The following is a 20,625-nucleotide window of genomic DNA, read 5'->3' as shown; positions in this document are numbered from 1 at the left end:
AAAATGAAGAGTTCAGAAAATGTGGATTTATCCTGTTGATACTGAAAGAACTGTTTTAATCGTGAGCCTGCTTTGTATGAAGCCATTCCCCTAAAGCCAGTGCCAGAATACTTGGAAGTAAGAGTGTTCAGCTAGGTTCAGAACAGGTGTCAATTTTTCACTGGACCTACACTTGTCATTTTCAGCTCTGCCAAGGAGCTGGCAGGGTCCACCAGGGGCACAGAATCAGAATGGGAAGCAGCAGAGAAGGGAGGGGAGGCACAGGATCAAAGGAGGGTCTTAGAACTTTACTCTAAACCACAGGGGTCTTGGAGTCACACAACCTGGAGAGAGGAGGGGGCCCAAATGTCAGCTGAGAGGAAGAGAAGAAAGAAGGCATCCTAACCCAAAAGGGCAGCCTTTTTGCCAGCGTGAACGAGGTACACTGTAGGATGAGGTTCGGAAGACAAGTATGTCAGGGACCCCTCAATAAGTGATTTCTAGGACGGGTGAAGGAAGAAGGAAAGACCCAGGCCTGGGAGCCGGAGAAGGGAAAGCCGGTCCTCCCCGGGGATCCCAGGGACAAGGACAGACCAAGTCTACGCCGTGGCGCCGGGGGGAGGCAGGGAATGCTGGTCAAATGAATGAACTCGAAGTTTCTGGCAGATGGGGATATGGAGAGATGCCTGGCCCGGGTGCGGGGGTGGGGAGCCCATCCTAAGCCCCCTGGATTCCCGAGCCGCAATCCCAGAGCAGAGCAGGCTGATCACGAAGGCACAGGGGGAGAAGGCTAGAATCGGCCAGGTCTCCTTCACGTGGCTGGGGCCCCTCAGCTCTCCGTGCCCCTTCCCCAGGGACCCCGCGAGCCCGGGCCGGGCGGTCAGAGCAGGGACTGCCCAGCGCGGTGCCCCTCCCGGGCTTCTCCACGCCCAGAGGGTCTCCCCCGGCTCTCCCCCCACCTCCCACTCCAGCAGGCCGGCCCGAGTGGGATGCGCGGCCAAACTTTTCCACGCCCTGTTGCCTAAGCACGCCCCACGGCTCCTAAACCTCGGACGGGCTCCTCCGGCCCCCCGCCCCGCCACAGGGGAGAAGGGAGATCAAGCCCGGAGCCCCGCGGGGCCACACCCTCCACTCCACGCGATCCGCGGAGCCTGCCCACGGCCTTTACCTTCATTTTCCATCGAAAATGCCCCGGGGTTGCTGCTGGCTACAAAGTCTCGGGGTCGGCGGCCGGGGGCTGGGGGCGAGCGGAGGAGGAGGAGAAAGAAGAAGGGGCAGGGAGAGGAGCCCCGCAATGCCCGCCGTCACCCCGCGCGGCGCGGGCCACGCGTCCCACGGCTGCTCCCACCACCCCCAGCAGCGGCAGCATCTGCAAAAGAAACCGGGAGAAGCGGCGCTGGCGTCGGGGCGGAGGCGACACCCGCACCCACCCACTCCCTCGTGGGCACCCCCGCCCCCAAACACGCACACGCGCGCGCCTGCTCCAGCCTCCCGCCCACGCCGCGCCCCTCGGGGGCTGCTCCTCGGAGGGGAGGGTCGCCCACCCCGCCCCGCCCCGCTCCGGAGATGGAGCGGCCCCCCAACAGACGAGAGGGCGGAGCCCCCGCGCCCACGACACTCCTCCCGGACACTCGGGGGACGGTCACGCAGACCGACGCCCCCATTCCTCCCCGCCCATCCCTTCCCCCCTCCACACCGCACGAGCGCGCGCCCGCGGGCCCCGCGTGCTTCCTACTCATCCCCCCCGCTCTCCCTCCCGCCTGCGCGCGCACCCCGACACCCCCAGAGGGGACAGCCCCCGTAGACTCACCCGCCGAGAGAGACCCGGAGAGGGCGGCGGGGCGGGGTGGCCCGGAATTGGGGGGAAGAGGAACGCCCCGGGCTTCGAGAAGCGAAGCCGGCGTGACCGCGCTTGCGCGCGCTCCCGCGGGCGGAGAAGCTGCGGGAGGGAGCGAGAGTAGGGAGGAGAAAGGAGGAGGGGCTTCAGTCACGCTCGCCGCGCGCGCCTGCCCCGCCCCGGCTCCGCCCCCGCTCCAAGCCCCGCCCTCTGGCCTCCTCAGCGTCTCCCAGGACCTCGGACCGCTTGAGCGGAGAGAAGCGCCCGTTTCCCACTTCTGCAGCCGGAAAGGGAGGGGGCGGACCTAGCGGCGGAAGTGACGTAAGGGATAGAGGGTACGGGCCCGACCTCTCCCCTCCTTGCCTTCTTTCTCTTCCTCTTCTTCCTCCCACCCCCTCTCGCTGACCCCGGCTCCCAGCCTCTGCGCAGTCGAGGACCGGGCTCGCTCGGCCCGGCTGCCCAGTTCCTTCCGCGGGGCCTTGGCGAGCGCCCTCCGTCCTCAGCCGCCAGAGGGCGAGCGAGGGGCCGCCGGAGCCACCGCCCCCCGGGGCAGAGGGGCTGCTTGCCCAGCGCGCCCCCCTCCGGCGGCTCTCCTCGGAAAGGCCCGCGGCACTGGCACGGAGGGGGTGGGCTGCCACTGGCCTCGAGGCTTAGAGTAGGGGGCCAGGGGCAATGGACAAACCCAGCCCCACTCCCGCTACTGTAGCGGACAAGTGGAAGGGTCCTTGCACCCCGCCCCACTCGTGTTCATGACCTTGGCCAGCGGGACCCCCCCCTCGCCTGGACGATGCTAGAGGACCAGAAGGCCTCCTACCCGCTCTAAGCGAGGGCGCTCGTGCCCGCGTCCACTAGAGGGCAGCACACCGACGCCCCCTAGGAAGCTAGGAGCTCCAGGGTCTTCCTCCCACGTAAGACCCTTCCCTCCCGCGCAGTTCCCCAGAGATCCCAGGATCAGAGCCCATCACGTCCCCAGGCACGTTCTCGAGAGATGCCCCCTTAACACGAGTGGGACAGGGCCGACCTTGGCATCCCCACGCGCAACAAAACACAAGTGCTTCGAGACCTTGAACCCACCGTGCCTCCCCAAGACCACGAGATCTCATTCGTCAAGGTGATTAGGCTTTAGTTTAACTTCATGCCCTGAAATTGAGCCGGGAGGAGGGGGAGGAAGTAGAAATAAACATCCCTAGTTTAAACAGTTGAGGCAACATTTGCCTGGCCAGGCGGTGGTTCACTGGGCAAGTGGTAACCAAGGGAGAAGTGGTTTTTAATCCCATGTGCAGTGACATACGAGGAGCAACAGTAAGTATCCACTTATCATTTTGCTTAGGAGATTACAGTTTGAATGGGACATGCGTGATGTCGAGTGTAACAATTCCACAAGCTTGCCCCCACCTTCTGCGGGGGAGGGGGGTGTTACATAATAATAATTATTATAAGTCAGGGAACAATTACTAATTTCACAAAAGGTCCTGCTATGAGTCTTTAAATTAGCCAGCTCCTCTACCATATTTAAAATACGGTTTGATAGAAAACGACTGACTTGAAATTTTTCGGCAATGTACTATATGAAAGCAAAGTGTATCAGCTTTAGCATTTTAAGAAATAACTCCTCTAATAACTTGGCTTTAAATACATGAGCTAAAGGAAAGGCCTTATGACAAACACAAAAAATCTTGGTTAAACTAAAAACGGACTGGTAGTGAAATACTATGATCTGGTTGACTGGGATCAGTCCTAACTACTATTGTTCTATGAAGCCAATTAGCAAGTTAGGTCAGTTAGTTTCACCCAAAGGAAAGAAAACTGCTCATCATCTATTCATCTCAGAAATTCATGAAATGAATCACAAGGCAAGAGTGTGAGTGGCTCAGCCCAGACTGATTTTTAGTAGTGTGTTAAGACCATCATCTTTTTAATAATTACTTTAAAATAATATTTTACACTGATTCTTCCGTGAAGTATACATGAGCACAGGCTTAATTAAGTCTTTTCTACTTTTTCACCTTTCCATATCTTGTACTGTGAAACTGACTCAAATTACATTGATTTCTGTCAAAGAAAAGTGAAATGTGTGCATAATACATTTCACCTCAGTCAATCTGATCTTCTAAGAATTCCTTCCATCCTCAATTAACTTTGAAGCCTTGGCCTACAGAATGAAGAATTTCATGAGCAAGAAGTGGTTTCATATAGAACTTTTAACATATGAGTGAGGCTTTTAGAGAAAGGAAGAAATTGAGAAACATAGGTTCTGCTCTTTTAGTTAAATCAAAGTTAGTAGCTGGTTAAGCCCATATAGTAAAAGAATATGTAGCCCTTAAGGGTTTTAAAAATGAATCTGGGTAAGATTCTATTAAGTAGTAATGTTAAGCACTTTTAATAAAAAAAAAAATGGGCCTTTAGGGATTGTTATATATTCCAGCCAGAGGCTAATCTTAAGACATACCTTTACAGGTAGTTGACTAAAAAGAAATTTGTCCCTTTTAGTATCATTTTATTAAAACAAAAACCAAGGACATGATTACTTTAAAAAAATTGCAGTAGCATAACCAAAATATTTTCTCCTACAGAAAAATGGTCATCTTTTGTGCCAAGTTTTAAAAATATATATTCTTGTCAGAAAGAACTCTAATATAAAGTTAGCATCTAGCAGCAGGCAATAGAATTGCTACACACCTCCGTGGTGTAAACTTTTAGAAGTACTCAAAAGAATAAAAATGTGAAGGAGACATAAAAATCTGAACAAAAATGAGTTGTTTAAAAATACACATAGCTAATGATACATCCACAAGTTAAGCCTAGACCAGACTTCTGTTCATATGCAAATTAAGTTGTTTTTGCTTAATGAATTAAGCAAGCTGCATTAACTAGTTCTCAGAACCCCTAGGGCGTACGGGATTTCCTGGGCCTCTTTCCTAACTTGCCCATATCAGATGCAAGTGAACAAGATGAACTAAAGAAATGCCAGGCTATAAATCAGTATTCCTTACATCTGTTATTACCTTTGTCCCCTTTGACACAAATCCAAGTGTTTAGGAAAGACATTTTTTTCCTGGATACCAAACATCTGGACCAGTATTAGTGACGTTATGCCTCCCACTGATACCTTCATGTGCTGTGTTCACCTTACTTTTGTCTACGGTACTGGAGAAAAGACATTCAGATATTATTGAAGAGAACAAAGATCCATGAATACCTTTCTCAGCTTAAAAAAAAATCTCTAAATGTTGTTGATATGAAGTATATTTAAATCTGTATGATTTAGAGTGAAGATACACTCCAAATGTTGCTGATACACAAGAAAAATATTTTTTCCTTTTAAGAAATACCTGTTTTAAAGATTTGGTTTTTCAAGGCTTCAGGAATAGTTATTAGAAAACCAAATTTCTATTCTTTACTTTGGCTTATTTTGTGATCATGACCAAGTCCAGCTGCCTTGTTTTCATTTTTCCCTTTCCACAATGAGGAGGGAGGGGGGCGGAGCCAAGGTGGCAGAGTGAAAGCAGTGACTTGCTTGAGTTCTCCCCCAAACCCCTCCAAATACTCATAAAAAAATGGCTCTACACAAATTCTGAAGCAGCAGAACCCACAAAAAGACAGAGTGAAACAAATTTCCAGCCCAAGACAACCTGGATGATTGATCAGAAAAGTGTATCGTGCCGGGCTGGGAGCGCATGGCGGCAGTGGGTGCACAGGCCTCAGAGGACTGAATCTCGGGCAGCTGTGGAGGTTTCCAGACTCCTCAATCCACTAATGCCAAGACAACTTAGAAGGTCAGTAGGAAAAGTCTGTTTCTGTCAGTGCTGAGAAAGGAAGGCCGGTCTCAGCTCCATTCCCCAAGAGTGTGGCCCTGGGGGGGTGGGGAGGAGCAGCTGCTTCCTGAGCTTCCGGCCCACAGACTGAGGGGCAATCTAGTGGCTGATCAGAGAGGGATTGCAGGAATCTCTTTGCCAGTGCTGAGGCAGGAATCTCTTGCTTTGCCTGTGTGTGGATCTGGGTCACACTTCTGGGCGACTGGGCGACAGTGCTGCGGTGAGGAGGAAATAGAGCTTGGAGTGGCTGTGGAGGAGAACCCCTCCTCACAGGTACAGGACAGAAAGAAGTACTTGTGGTCACAGGCCAGGAAAGGAGTTAACACCTCACCCCTTATCATACCACCTTGGAAGAACTGAAAATTTACAGGTCCCTACAAGTATCTCTGAAAACAGCTACACAAACCCCTGAAGCTTGGACCAGTACACTCTCCACATTGGAAGCAGACTCTTACCTTAACAAAGAGTTTAAAACTCAAGTAATTGGCTGGGATCATGAGCAAGCAGCAAAAAGAGTCAGACTATATTATCTTACTTTGGTGAAAAAGAAGATCAAAATATACAACCAGAAGAAGACAACAAAGTCAAAGCTCCTACATCCAAAGCCTCCAAGAAAAATATGAATCAGTCCCAGGCCTTGGAAGAGCTCAAAAGGGATTTTGAGAAGCAAGTAAGGGAAGTAGAGGAAAAACTGGGAAGAGAAATGAGAGTGATGCAAGAAAATCATGAAAAACAAGTCAACAGCTTGCTAAAGGAGACCCAAAAAAATACTGAAGAAATAACACCTTAAAAAATAGCCTAACCCAAATGGCAAAAGAGGTCCAAAAAGCCAATGAGGAGAAAAATGCCCTAAAAAGAAAAATTGGCCAAATGGAAAAGGAAGTCCAAAAGATTACTGAAGAAAATACTTCCTTAAAAATTAGAATAGAGCAATTGGAAGCTAGTGACTTTATGAGAAATCAAGACACTGTAAAACAAATCCAAAAGAATGAAAAATTAGAAAACAATGTGAAATATCTCATTGGAAAAACAACTGACCTGGAAAATAGATCCAGGAGAGAGAATTTAAAAATTATTGGACTATCTGAAAGCCATGATCAAAAAAAGAGCCTAGACATCATCTTTCAAGAAATTATCAAGGAAAACTGCCCTGATATTTAGAACCAGAGGGCAAAATAGAAATTGAAAGAATCCACAGATCTCCTGAAAGAGATCCCCAAAGGAAAACTCCTAGGAATATTGTAGCCAAATTCCAGAGTTCCCAGGTCAAGGAGAAAATATTACAAGCTGCCAGAAGGAAACAATTCAAGTACTGTGGAAACACAATCAGGATAACACAAGACTTAGCAGCTTCTACATTAAAGGACGCAGGGCATGGAATATAATATTCTGGAGGACAAAGGAGATAGGATTACAACCAAGAATCACCTACCCAGCAAAACTGAGTATAATCCTTCAGGGGAAAAAATGGTCATTCAGTGAAATAGAGGACTTTCAAGCATTCCTGATGAAAAGACCAGAGCTGAATAGAAAATTTGACTTTCAAATACAGGACTCAAGTGGAACATGAAGAGGTAAACAGGAAAGAGAAATCATAAGAGACTTATTAAGATTGAACTGTTTACATTCCTGCATGGAAAGATGATATTTGTAACTCATGAGAACTTTGTCAGTATTAGGGTAGTTGAAAGAAAAAAATTATATGTGTGTAGATAGATAGATAGATAGAGGGCACAGGGTAAGTTGAAGATTAAGGGGTCATATCTGGAGTATAAAATTAAGGGATGAGAGAGGATGATACTTGGAGAAGAAAGGGAGAGGTAGAATGGGGTAAATTATCTCACAAAAAAAAACAGAAAAGAAAAGTCTCTCACAGTGGAGGGGAAACAGGGGAAGGTGAGAGGGAATGAGGAATCTTATTCTCATAGGATTTGGCTTAAGGAGGAATAACATACACATTCAATTGGGTATGGAAATCTGTCTTACCCTACAGGAAAATAGGGGGAGAAGGGGACAAGAGAGCAGGGGGTGATAGAGAGGAGCAGATTGGGAAAGGGTAATCAGAAGCAAATACTTCTGAGGAGGGACAGGGTCAAAAGAAAGAATAGAATAAATGGGAGGGCAGGATAGGATTAAGGGAAATAGAGTTAGTTTTTCACAACATGTCTGCTATGGAAGTGTTCTGCATAACTGCACATGTACAATCTATATTGAATTGCTTGCCTTTTCAATGAGGGTGGGTGGGGAGGGAGGAAGGGAGAAAATTTGGAACTCAAAGTTTTAAAAACACATGTTTTAAAAAAATGTTTTCACATGCTACTGGGAAATAAGAAATACAGGAAATGGGGTACAGAAGTCTATCTTGCTCTACAGGAAAATAGAAGGGGAAGGGGATAAGAGAAGGGGGGGGAGAGATAGAAGAGAAGGCACCAGGGGAAGGGTATTCAGAATGCATGCCATCTTGGGGTGGGGGGAGGGGTGAGAAATTTGGAACTCAAAAACTTGTGGAAGTGAATGTTGAAAACTAAAAATAAATAAATTTATATTTTTTAAAAAAACACAATGAGGAAGGAGAAAGAGTAAAGATAAAAGACCAAGCTGAGTAAGAGGCTCTGGGGAAACGAGGCCTTGGTCTTAAGCCTTTCTGGGGTTCCTCACCAGCCCCCTGACCTCCCTGTTTCCAGAGCGAGTGGGCTTCTGGGGCTCAGAGGTCTGCAGCACACTCAAACCCAAAGTGTCATCCCCCTTATCTCCTATTTCTAGCACTTGAGTTCCTGCGCACTTCAAGGAGGAGCTTTCAGCACGTTTATTTACAATAATGAATATTTGTACAGCGCTCTAAAGACTGCAAAGCCGTTTTCTCATTGGAACCTCCCAACCCCCCTGAATGGTAGATGGTACAGACAGAACACCTTATTTTACAGAAAAGGGAAACTGAGAATCAAAGTTACAGTAAGCAAACATAAACTTCTCAAGAGCAAGCACTGTTTCATGTTTTGGATTTAAATTCTCAAGGCCTCGATCTAGTAGGCACTTAATTGAACTGCCTGTGGTCATACAGCTAGGGAATGTTAGAGGAAGAATTTGAACTTTACATCTTCCCAGTACGAGTCAAGCACTCTGTCCACGACATCATGCCACAAATCCAGAAATACGCAAGGGTAATACCACTAGCAATTCAAAGAAAAGAAAACTCCCTGGTTTTGTGGGGGGTTTTTTGTTTCTTTGTTTCCTTTGTTTCTGTTTTTAACCAGAACTGTATTAGTGTAGGGAGCTCCCCGAGTTCAAATGTGGCCTCAAACAATTACTAGCTGGATGATCTTGGGCAAATCACTTCATCCTGTTTGCCTCAGTTTCCTCACCTATAAAATGAGCTGGGGAAGGAAATGGCAAACCCCTGCAGGATTTTTGCCAAGAAAACCCCCACATGGGCTCACAAAGAGTGGGTCGTGACTCAGCTAGTTCAACAACAACAATATCAAAAAAGGAGCTCCTGGTGAAGAGATTCTTCCGTGGATGTAGGTTAGCACATGTGCAGCAATTTATAGTATTAGAGAGTTGTCTGGGACGTTGAGAAGTTATGTGACTTGTGAGTGGGTATCTGCCAGAAGTGGGTCTTGACCCCAGGTCTGAAGCCACCCACAGAAACACTATCTCTAGATTAGGGGTACACTAATTTCTAATTAGCTTCTGTTCCTCAGATCTGTCTTGGCTCAGTCTGAAGCATCCACTCTCTTCCCGAGTCCCAGAAGAGAATATTTTACATGTCAGAAAACCTCCCCAGTGTATTTCAGGGTCCATCCCTTTGGAGTGAATTCTTCCATTCATTCTTCAATCCCAAGTTCACTCAGCCAATCAGGAATCCCCTTGATTGCATACTATGCTACCTTAGTACAATCCATATGTACCCATGTGATCATTGAACTAAACTTTCTATCATGATTTCCAAGGGGCAAGAAAAAAGTACTGTTAAAAATCAGAATATCTCAACTGGGCACAAAGAGCAACCCCAAGGTTCACTAAAGGAAATCCCTTTCCTTATGTAAGGATTGGCTAAGTCAGCATGACCCCAGCAACTAGTTCATGCTAGGAGAGTGAGATTTTGAGTGTGGCCCACTTCAGAAAGTAAATTCCAGAAGGTTTTGAACAAAGAGGTAAAAGAGGAGAAGCCCCTCCCCCCATATGCAAGTACAATTTTACGCAGAGGAAATTTAAGCTTACTTTATGGACTTGACTACCCATAATCAGCACCAGAAAAAGCCCAATGCTTTGAATACATTCCTCCTTAGTTTCATGCCCTTCCGTAGGAGTCAAAAAAAGGTATAGTGATTCCTGGAGAAGACACCTAGTAAACATGAATTTGTCAAAAGCTACAATAAACAATAAAAATAGTTAAAATTTCAGTTCTTCTTTATCTTATAGGGTTTGCTGATTTGTTTGGTGTAAGAAGTTGAAACCATGGAAATGATTCTGGCTACAATAAAGAATGCTATGCTAGTACCCCATTCATATTTAGAACTTATATTTCCACTGAATTTTTTACAAGTCTCAGTCTTATAGCAGAATTCCAATCTATTTCTTCACACACACACACACACACACACCTTTTTTTAGCACCAATATTTTCCTAGTGATAGTGTGTGGTTGCACATTAAACAGTACAAGCTACCAAAAAAAAAAATTGGACTTGTCCCAAGACTCAGTAGGTATAAGTAGGGAGCAACGTACCTGGGATGCTTACTTGCATACAAGTGGTGTGAGAAATATGCTATTAATGGGAAAGGAGCCGGGTCACTTATATAACTATAAGAAACAATAATAGGTGGACAGACTGCATGTTATACCCACAATCCTATGACTTTCAGGAAGGCTAGCCTCTGGCGCAATTGTTTATCCTCCATTAAGGATGAGGGGCCATAGAAAGGAATTACCCAGGATAGGTTGAAGATTGGTTGGAAAATGGAGTGTTTACCCTAGAAAAAAAGACTTCCTAATATTAGGGTGGTAGGAAATAGATGAGGACTTACCTTCAAATATTTGAACGACTGTTAGACAGAAGGACAATCAGACTAGTTCTGCTTGGCTGCAGAATGCAGAACTTGTAACACTAGGCAAAAAAAATTTACTAAGAGGCAGATTTTGGCCCAGTTGAGTTAGGAAAAGAAATTTGGAACAATTAGACCTTTCCAAAAGTGGGATGGGCTTCCTTGAGAGTAACAGGATCCCCCACGCTATCAATATCAAGTGGAAGTATCATCACTTATTTCCTGGTTATGTTGAAAATTTTTCATGTGCCAGGACCCATTCCATTTCTCTTTACATTGTTGCCCTCTATTAACTAGGAGGACTTTTAGGAAGGTCACATTTCCTTAACTCCCAAAGATAAAAAATACTTTTTTCAGGAGTAAGAGTTGTTCTACATCCCTATACTTTGAAAATTACAGATAGGAAATAGAAAAAAAATTCTATTTTTGCAAAGCTTGTTTGTTTCATGTTGTTTCATTATAACAAATTGATATGAAGGTGGAACTCTAGAAGTATTTCAAGACTTCATCAGGATCCAAAAAGTTCAGCCTAAGGACATAGAGGCCAATAGACCTCATTCCTATTGAACATACTTACAGCCCATGCACAATAAAAACTTGGGGAAAGAGATCAAATGAAAGGTCTCATGATCTGGCAGAAAAGGTGCTTGGAATATAAGAGTTAGCAGATTTCAGAATGCATTGAAGTTATGTAATTTATCATAACAAGTGAGGATGAGGTGTGGAGTTAAGATTAGAGGCATTTCATTCCTTAAAGCAACTTTAATTTTGAGGTGTATTTATTAAGACATTTCTGGTTAGTGGACCATGTCAGAAAATACAATAATTATTTTACATGTCCCTATATGCCACATTTAAATCAGGAAAAGTAGAATTAGTGAAAATATGGTTTCTACAAGCTAGGAAAATTTCTAAGCTGAAGGAGAAATCTGAGGTCAGGACTGTCCATGTCCGTCCGTCCCCCCCACCCTGAACAGGGTTCAAAAAGATAGTGGAAAAATACCATTTTCTAGGTGTTATCTTGGACTTTTGGAAGCAGAAGTCAGTGTTATAGATAATCAACATCTCAAACCAAATATGGAAGTATAAACGGGAGGAAAAGAAGGGAAGCTGTTTTGCATACTCTGAATGATGTCATTATATGACAAAAATGTCACTGAAAACTGTTCAAATTGAACTGCAGAAATAATGTAAGCCAATACATAATTAAGTTACTAGAGATGCATGGGAGTACTCAACGATATTCAGAATCTCAGAAGTGGACAGGATTTCAGGTATGAATTTGGACTTTATGACCTCTAAACAGGAACCTCCACTCTCATAAGCCTGACAAAGGGTCATCTGGCCTCCATGTGAAGATTCCCAGAGAAGGGAAACCCCCCTTTTCTCCCTTTAGAGAGCTCCAGAAGTTAGGGATTTTTTTCCCTTAAATTGAGCCAAAAAGACTTCCTCTGTAACCTCCATGTATTGGTCCAATAACCAAATAAAGCCAACGCAGTCAGCACACATGAAAGTCCTCTAAGTACTAGAAAATAGACGTCCTGATTCCTCCAACATCATGCATTCACCAAGCTCAACATTCTCAGCTTCTTCAAATGACAATCTGAGCCAGCTGCTGCCCTCTGAAAGCTCTCAAAATTATTCATGTCCTTCCTCAAATGTGACACTCAGAAATAGGAACCCTCCCAAGGCAGAACGAGTAAGGCGAAGTACAGCAGACTCTCATCTCTATCACTCTGTACATTACAGCAGTGCCTAATGTGACCTTAAATGTCACTTGCCGGCTACGTAAATCGTCTATCCGTACTCCCGCTTCTCTTGTGCTGATGGTTAAGCAAGTGAATGCACAAGGGTAGGACTCTACATTTAACGCTATTAAATTTCAAGTTGTCATATTAAGTCCAGTCTTTGGGCCTGGTAAGATACTTTAGGTATCTTTCATCTAGTGAGTAAGCTATTCTTCTTGTTAAAGCATTTTCCATTTTGCTTAAGAGTTCCATCAGTACTTTCCACCGAGTCATTAATAAAAAGATTAAAACAACCTATAGTCAAAGACTGACCTTTGGAGCACTCTACTAGAGAATTCTGTCAAGTCATTTATGTCTGTGATTTGCATCTAAGTCCCTTCACTTGTTCAACCAATGGCACCCACATCTCTCCATTTTTTTCTCCAAAAGGATAGCACAACTGATAACACAAAGACCTTCCAGATCTCAGCCTTTGCTTCTGGTCTTGTTGAACAGTGTTCCTCTGATCTGCCATTCTAAGAAGCCTGCCGGAAATGCATAGAATGTTACTGACGTGACCTGTTCTTAATGAAGCCATCTTTGCTCTTGCCATAGACACACAAGTGTAGGAGGTCACTGGGACGTTTATTTAAGACTTTGAAGGCAGCATTATTGGATGAACGGATACAGAATAAGAAATGAGTCATAGAATCACAACTCTGCAGAGTTGGAAGGAAACTCAAAGGTCATCCAGTCCAACTGCAACCCAAAACAAAAATCCTCCCTACAGCATCCCCCCATGGAATTAATTAGGATGCTTATCTAAAAACAGTGTTCAATATGCTGAGATCTAGACCTTGATGTCTGTATTAAGTATATTTATATGATCAGAGGCTAAAATACTACAATTTAATTTAAAATAAAAATAATTATTGAATATACATATTAAGAGCTTGGACAATGGTTTCAGGAAACAAAATGACAAATATTTCTCAGTTGCTCCAAGCAAAACCCTTATGTGGTACTTTATGTGTCTGTTGTGCATTATTGTTATTCATGCTTCCATGAGGCCAAGGGCATTGCCTTATTTATCTCCTTAAGGCAGCACGATGTTCTTCAAATTAGACTGAAAAGGATTTCATTCTTAGAAAAAATGACACAGGAGAATGACATTCATTTTGTTAGATATGATGAACTTTTCAAAGATTCTTTTTATCCTTGAAAGACTAAGCCTCATTTCTGAAATGCTTGAACATTTAAATCACTAGTTAAGGATAATACTTTCATTTGTCTAATTCCAGACTAGGAACCAATTTTTAAAAAACTTTGAAGCATGCAATGATTGTACATATCAATAAGCCTGTCAAAGATATATTCTACTTGGGGGGTTTGCATCCCAACATGCATTTCCACTTCCTGGTTTTTAGAACCTTTGAAAAGCTGTTAACATTTTTAAAAATTGGGTCTGTTCTTCCCTAGCAGAAGCTATCAAAATATGTGTACTTCATATCATATTTCAACCTTGATGATGATTTTGGCAGTGATTTCTAGAAATCAGACACGTACATGCATGAGAGAGAGAAATGTCCTGAAGGGACAGTTACTTAATTTGTATGTAAGAGAAATACTTAAGAAAAAATTTTAATTTCTCTTCTTCATATACTTATCCTCCAGTAAGAACCCTTTATAACCCAGCTCCCCCCTACCTTTCCAGTCTTCTTAAACCTTACTCTCTGAATCAATATTTATTGGCCAATTATAACATATATAACATTTTACTACATGTATCACAAAATATGAATGATACAATCCCTGAATATTCTAATGTAACATTTACATATTTCCTTATAGGACACAGTGTCCTTCCACCCATCAAGTCAACTTGAACATCCTGCTTATACAAAGTACATTCCTTCAATATACTTTCTTTTCAACAAAATATTAATAGCTCTTCTAAACTTGAAGGTAACATGTTTTGAAAATTCTTATTTCTAAGTGTTGATTGCTATTAAGAATGCCATATAAGCCAAAGAAGGTGACTTTTGTTGTCAGAGATTTGATGAGTGGTCCCCAGTATCTGTTGAGGATCTGTAAGGATGTAGAGGGCCACAGGCTGTTCATGAGGTCGCACTGATGAGCAGAGGCCCTTCTCAGGTGCTGAGCTATGAGCAAAGGTTCGATGCTCCATTATATGGATCTTTAACAATCTTTAACTCCCTTAGTTACTGCATGGTCATTAGCAGTTTATCTGTGATTGGAGCCAGATAAGTGCACAGGATGTGCATGCGCTGTCCTTAGCACAGCATGAACTCTACATCATTGTAACCTGAGAAGAAGTTCCTGTTACCTTACTACTTAAGTGAATGCTTTGTTAAAATTAAACGGAGTTGCTTCCATCTCGTCTCCCGCCTCATCAATGCGCATTCGAGATAGAAGGTTAAGCTGGCCTTATCCCTTCAGAGTTAGTATAGGATCCTTGCTCTTGTAGTGAGCTGAGTTAGCTGTACGCAACAAATATCTATATTAGTTACTTGGCAATCTTTATAGGATGCCTGCAAGATAAATAGGTTTTATTGCACAATGCATGTAGCCCTATATTTTGCCACTTTTAGGGGTTCTTATTTCTCCAATATTTTCTTCGGTCTCCTTTAGCAAGCTGTTGACTTGTTTTTCATGATTTTCTTGCATCACTGTCATTTCTCTTCCCAGTTTTTCCTCTACTTCTCTTACTTGCTTCTCAAAATCCCTTTTGAGCTCTTCCAAGGCCTGGGACTGATTCATATTTTTCTTGGAGGCTTTGGATATAGGAGCTTTGACTTTGTTGTCTTCTTCTGGTTGTATGTTTTGATCTTCTTTGTCACCAAAGTAAGATAATATAATCTGACTCTTTTTGCACTGCTTGCTCATGATCCTGGCCAATTACTTGAGTTTTAAACTCTTTGTTAAGGTAAGAGTCTGCTTCCAATGTGGAGAATGTACTGTCCCAAGCTTCAGGGGTTTGTACAGCTGTTTTCAGAGATACTTGTAGGGACCTGTAAATTTTCAGTTCTTCCAAGGTGGTATGATAAGGGGTGAGGTGTTTACTCCTTTCCTGGCCTGTGCTCTGGTCTGTGAGTGACCACAAGCACTCCTTTCTGTCCTGGAACTGTGAGGAGGGTTTTCTCTCCACAGCCACTACAAGCTCCACTGCGCCCGCGTGCCTCCTCACCCCAGGACCTCCGCCCATAACTGTGACCCAGATCCAACCACAGGCAGTACAAGAGATTCTTGCCTCAGCACTGGCGAAGATATCCCTGCAATCCCTCTCTGATCAGCCACTGGATTCCCCCTCAGTCTGTGGACCAGAAGCTCAGGAGGCAGCCACCGCCCCCAGGCCGTGCTCTCAGGGAACTGGATCTGGGACTCCGCACTCCTTTCTCAGCACCGCAGAAACAAACTTTTCCCACTGACCTTCTAAGTTGTCTTTGGCATTCATGGGTTGAGAGGTCTGGAAGCCACCACAGCTGCCTGCGATTCAGTCCTCTGAGGCCTGCTCCAGGTTCGCTGAGGCCTGCACACCCACGCCAAACTGCACTCCTCTCCCATCCTGGCATGATATACCTTTCTGATCAGCCATCCAGGTTGTCTTGGGCTGGAAATTTGTTTCACTCTGTCTTTTTTGTTTAGAGTCATATTTTATAGGTATTTGGAGGGGTTTGGGGGAGAGCTCAAGCAAGTCACTGCTTTCACTCCACCATCTTGGCTCCCAGGGGTCTTATTTCTCCACATATTCTATGATACCTTTCTTTAAACAAGAGCCCACATATACAAAATTTTTAAAGTGTAAAGGGTAATCAGTTTTGATCATTAAAATGATAATTTTATGTGTTATCATGGTAGTTAATGAATACTGTTGTAGGAAGGGTCCTAGATTTACAGCTGGAAGCAACCTTAGAAACAACCTAACCCACCCCCTTCTGTTCACAGGTAAGGATACTGAAGCGGTGTGCCTTGCTGAAGGCTATGAAGATCCTAAGTGGCAGAAGCGGGATTTCAGCCCGGGTCCTTTCCACTATACCATTCTGTCAAGAGGCCTGGGTTTGAATCCTACCTCAGATACTTGTTCTGTAATCTGGGGCAAGGCCATTAACACCTCAGAAGCTTGGTTTCCTCATGTATAATGGAGGCTAATTCTTACAATACAAGCTCAATACAAGCTTCCGTTTGGGTAGTGGTGGGGAAAGTACATTGCCAACCTTAACGTACAGTAAAGGTGCAAGGCCTTCTGTCATTGTCTCCTTCTTCACCCCTCTCTCACCTTACTCCTCACCAAGGCTACCCCCTCTGCTTGTTCAAGTGATCCCATTGTGTCCCACCCTTTCCAACAGATTGCCCCCTCTGATTTATTTTCATTCTCTTCTTTTCTCCTGGCTCACTCCCCATTGCCTACTCCAGGGAGCTCATGGCTCCCTGATCCTGAAAAAACCCTCTCTGGATTCTTCCATCCCTGCTAACTGTCATCCTGTCTCTCTCCTGCCCTTTGTGACTAAAATTCTTGAAAAGGCCATCTATAATTGGTGCCTTTATTTTCTCTCCCTTCACTGTCTTCTTAACCCCTTACATTCTGACCTTATTCCACCAAAACTGCTCTCTCCAAAGTTACCAAAGATCTCTAAGTGGCCAAATCCAATGGCCTTTTCTCAGCCCTCATTCTCCTTGACATCTCTACAGCTTTTGACGCTTTGGTCATGCTTTCCTTCATACTCTCTTCTCTCTAGTTTTTTGGGACATCACTTTCTTCTGGTTGTCCTATCTGACCACTCCTTCTTAGGATCCTTTGCTACATCCCCATCCAGATTATACCTTTTAACCTCCTCCCTTCTCTTCTTCCTCTATATTATAGTTCACTTGGTGATCTCTTCTGCTCCCATGCTGAATTCAGTTGCATGGATTCAGTTGCTATCTTTATGCTGACAATTCTTAAATCTACCTGTCCTGCCCCCATTTCTCTGCTGACACCTAACCTCACATCTCCAGCTGCCTTTCAGACATCTTACACTGGATGTCCAGTAGACACCTTAAACCCAGCATGTCCAAAACTGAACTCATTATCTTTCTTCTAAAGCCTAGTTCCTCCCCACCTTTCCTATTACTGTAGATGGCACTACCATCCTCCCAGTCCCTCAGGCTCATAGCCTAAGAGTCTTCCTGGATTCTACACTCTCTCACCTCCCACATCCAAGCTGCTGCCAAGGCCTGTTGATTTCACCTCTGCAATGTCTCTTGCATATGCCTCCTCCTCTCTTCTGACACTGCCACCCCTTTAGTTCAAGCCCTCATCACCTCATGCCTGGATGAGTCTGCCTGCACTCTCCCCCACTGCAATCTCACCTTCATTCAGCCATCAAAGTGATTTTCCTAAACTACAGCTTTGACCATGTCACTCCACTTCTCAAAATCCAGTGGTTCCCTATCACCTCCATGATCAAATGCAAAATGCTCAGTTTCACGTTCAAAACCCTTTATAACCCAGCTCCCCCCTGCTTTTCCAGGCTTCTTAAACCTTACTCTGATGTGTACTTTTCTATCCAGTGACACTGGCCTTCTGGCTGTTCTGTGAAAACAAGACACTCCCTTTCTCAGCTCTGGTCATTTTCTCTGTCTTTCTGCTGCCTGGAGTGCAGTTCTTCCTCTGCTCTGACTACTGACCTCCCTAGCTTCCTTTAAGTCCCAACTAAAATCTCACCTTCTACAGGAAGCCCTGACCCCTCTTAATTCCAGTGCCTTCCTTTGGTTAATTTTTTTCTTATTCATCCTGCATTTAGCTTGCTTTGTATGTAGTTGTTTGCATGTTATCTCTCCCATTATATTGTAAGCTCCTTAAGGGTAGGGACTGTCTTTTGCACCTTCTTTGTATCCCCAGCGCTAAACACAGTTGCCTGGCACATAGTTGCCATTTAATATACATACACCTTAGTAAGCCCATCACGATATTTTAAAAAGAACTTTATCATCCATTGATGGTGAATCCCTAGCATCACCCTTGTATATGAAGGGCAGCATTGTTTACTCACATTTCCCTCCTTCCTATTTTTCTCTCTCCCCTAGTTTTGCAGTATAGATGTGCTTATTTAATCATCATAACTCCCACGTCCACTTCAACTATTTGGGTTTAGAGAAAGCTACTCTGAAGGCTTGGTGAAAGCAGCTATAGAAACCTTGCTGGTCCAAAGCACAGTCCTTCATTGTTCCCTATCCATTGTCCACGCTTATAGTCACATGGGAGCAGGAAGAAGATTCCATCTTGGAGACCTGACCCAGTCCTAGAGTCTTGGTGACCACCAGTGAAAGGGAGACTGAACATTGTTGTCCCATTGTTTGTCGGGGCCCTCAGAGACATGTTCAGGCTGAGGGAGAGCTTTCATATGCTTTATTCTTATAGTGATACTTATTCATCTGCTCTTAGCTAATCTTCAGAAGATGCTCCATAAGAAAAATCATGTTCAAGCTGCAGGATCCCGAGATCCTTGGGTTTACACTATCCTCCAATGAGAATTTACTTACCTAATTCTTCCCCATTCTCAGCTTGATGAGCTGGTTAAAAAACAGAGGGGCTAATTTTACAAGCAACAAACTATTGCAAGAGCATTCTAATTGTTCTCCTAACCTCAAGCTCCTCCCCACATCATTCCATCTTACCTACTGTTGCCCAAGTAATTTTCCTCAAGTGCATGTCTGTGACGGTCCCCCCCACTGAGCCAACTCCAGGGCTTTCCTGCTGCCCCTAGGATAAATTAGAAATTGCTGTGCTTACCTTTCAAAGTCATACACAAACTGGCTCCAGCCCTGGCGCATTGGGTGTCACTCCCCTCTTACACCCTGCCCTCCAGTCAAACTGGCCTTCTCTCTGTTCTTCACGTGACACACGCCCCATCTCTCACCACCATACCTTTGTTCTGGCCATCTCACGTCCTGGGAATGCACACTCTCCTTAGCTCCATCTCAGAGTCCCCCTTTTCTTCTACGATGAAGCACAGGTACTATCTTTTGCACGAAGCCTTTCCCAATCCTTCCCAACTGATAGTGCCCACTCTCCCCAAATTATTTTGTATTGAACTGCTTTGTATTTATTTGCATTATTCTCTTTATGTTTATTCTGCGTATATGTATACAGGGTGTCCCCAAAGTCTCAGTGAAATTTTAAGCTTTTAAAGCTAATTAAACTCTATACTTTAAGCTATTACAGCTTAAAATTGCCCTAAGACCGTGGAGACACCCTGTGTGTGTCCTTGCCTTACTGGTAGAATATAAACTTTTTACAATAGGGGTGGTTTTGTTCTATGCATTTGTATCCATGGTGCCTGGCACAAAGTAGGTGGTTCATAAATATTTGTTATTTTGATCGATATTTCTTTTTTTGAATCAAACTTTTCTTCATTTGCATTATAGAAACTATATGTCATTTAGTACACCATATTAGGACCTAGAGCTCTGTTTGCTACACCAGAAATGCTTCTCTTTATTATAAATATTCTGGTCTTGATCATTATATTTGCATTTTAAACTAGGGCAAGGGAAGATATGAGAAAGGCCATTCTTCCAACACAGGGCTTTGAGTATCGGTAGAGTTGCTTATCTTTTTATTCCCATAAATCTTGAGCATAATTTAATCTCACAGTTAAAACAATTTCTCAGTTGCCTTACCATCCTGGTTAGTGAGCAGTTCCGAAAGGAAAATCCCCGAAGAAGAATGCATTTCGTATAACTCTCATAGCTGGTGTGAAAGCTGCTTCGTGAGAACAAGTAACAAACAGTGTTTGAGTCCAACAAAATAAATGCTCCGGCTTCAATGCTAACTTCCACTTTTTGCATTACACACATGTTATTGTGCAGCAGTTCTCCAAAAAGTAGAGTAGTAAGGTCAGCTTTGACTTTGAAAATACACGGGGACAAAGCGCTCTCCAGGAAGCAGCGATCCTTAGCCTAAAAACTTTTTAGGTAATCAACGTGGAGAGCCCAATTGTGAAGGACCAAACTGATCCTTCCGACTCAGCAGACGGGTTTATAATCTAGGAGGAGGTGGGGTAGTTGGCAGCGTCTGGCTGGCTCCTGCCGGGGTTTCGAAATCGTGGAGGGGCCAGGGATTCCTCAGAGGGAGGGAGTGCCTGGCACCTGGCCCTGGCAGATAGTAAGTGCTTAATAAATGTCTGTTCATCGAGAATGATTCTTGCATAATATAGTTA

At 44.3% G+C, this 20,625-nt stretch overlaps 1 protein-coding gene and 1 long non-coding RNA gene across 6 annotated transcripts in view; one reads left to right on the top strand and one right to left on the bottom strand.

The window, feature by feature from the left end:
• ATP2C1 (ATPase secretory pathway Ca2+ transporting 1) overlaps positions 1-20,625 on the bottom strand; it is a 123,933-nt gene that overhangs the window by 90,242 nt on the left and 13,066 nt on the right. The window contains exons 1-2 of one of the 5 annotated variants that reach the window (XM_020987263.2): positions 1,790-1,899; positions 1,148-1,348 (exon numbers count right to left, since the gene is read on the bottom strand). The exons of 3 other annotated variants lie outside the window; for them this stretch is intronic. In XM_020987263.2, the coding sequence (XP_020842922.1) occupies positions 1,148-1,153 (6 nt within the window). In that variant the 5' untranslated portion in view covers positions 1,154-1,348; positions 1,790-1,899. Of the gene's footprint in view, positions 1-1,147; positions 1,349-1,789; positions 1,937-20,625 lie in introns of those variants that run through there. One more of the 5 variants, XM_078151536.1, reaches the window with a different exon arrangement.
• LOC144456364 (uncharacterized) lies at positions 1,963-19,790 on the top strand. The gene is made up of 2 exons (XR_013485464.1): positions 1,963-2,927; positions 16,370-19,790. It is a non-coding gene; the product is annotated as an uncharacterized LOC144456364 (long non-coding RNA).

The sequence above is a fragment of the Phascolarctos cinereus genome, unplaced genomic scaffold (assembly GCF_003287225.1).
Source record: "Phascolarctos cinereus isolate Bilbo 61053 unplaced genomic scaffold, phaCin_HiC Scaffold_1;HRSCAF=81, whole genome shotgun sequence".
In the NCBI taxonomy this organism is placed as follows: Eukaryota; Metazoa; Chordata; class Mammalia; order Diprotodontia; family Phascolarctidae; genus Phascolarctos; species Phascolarctos cinereus.
This window is presented reverse-complemented; position numbering and strand designations above follow the sequence as displayed.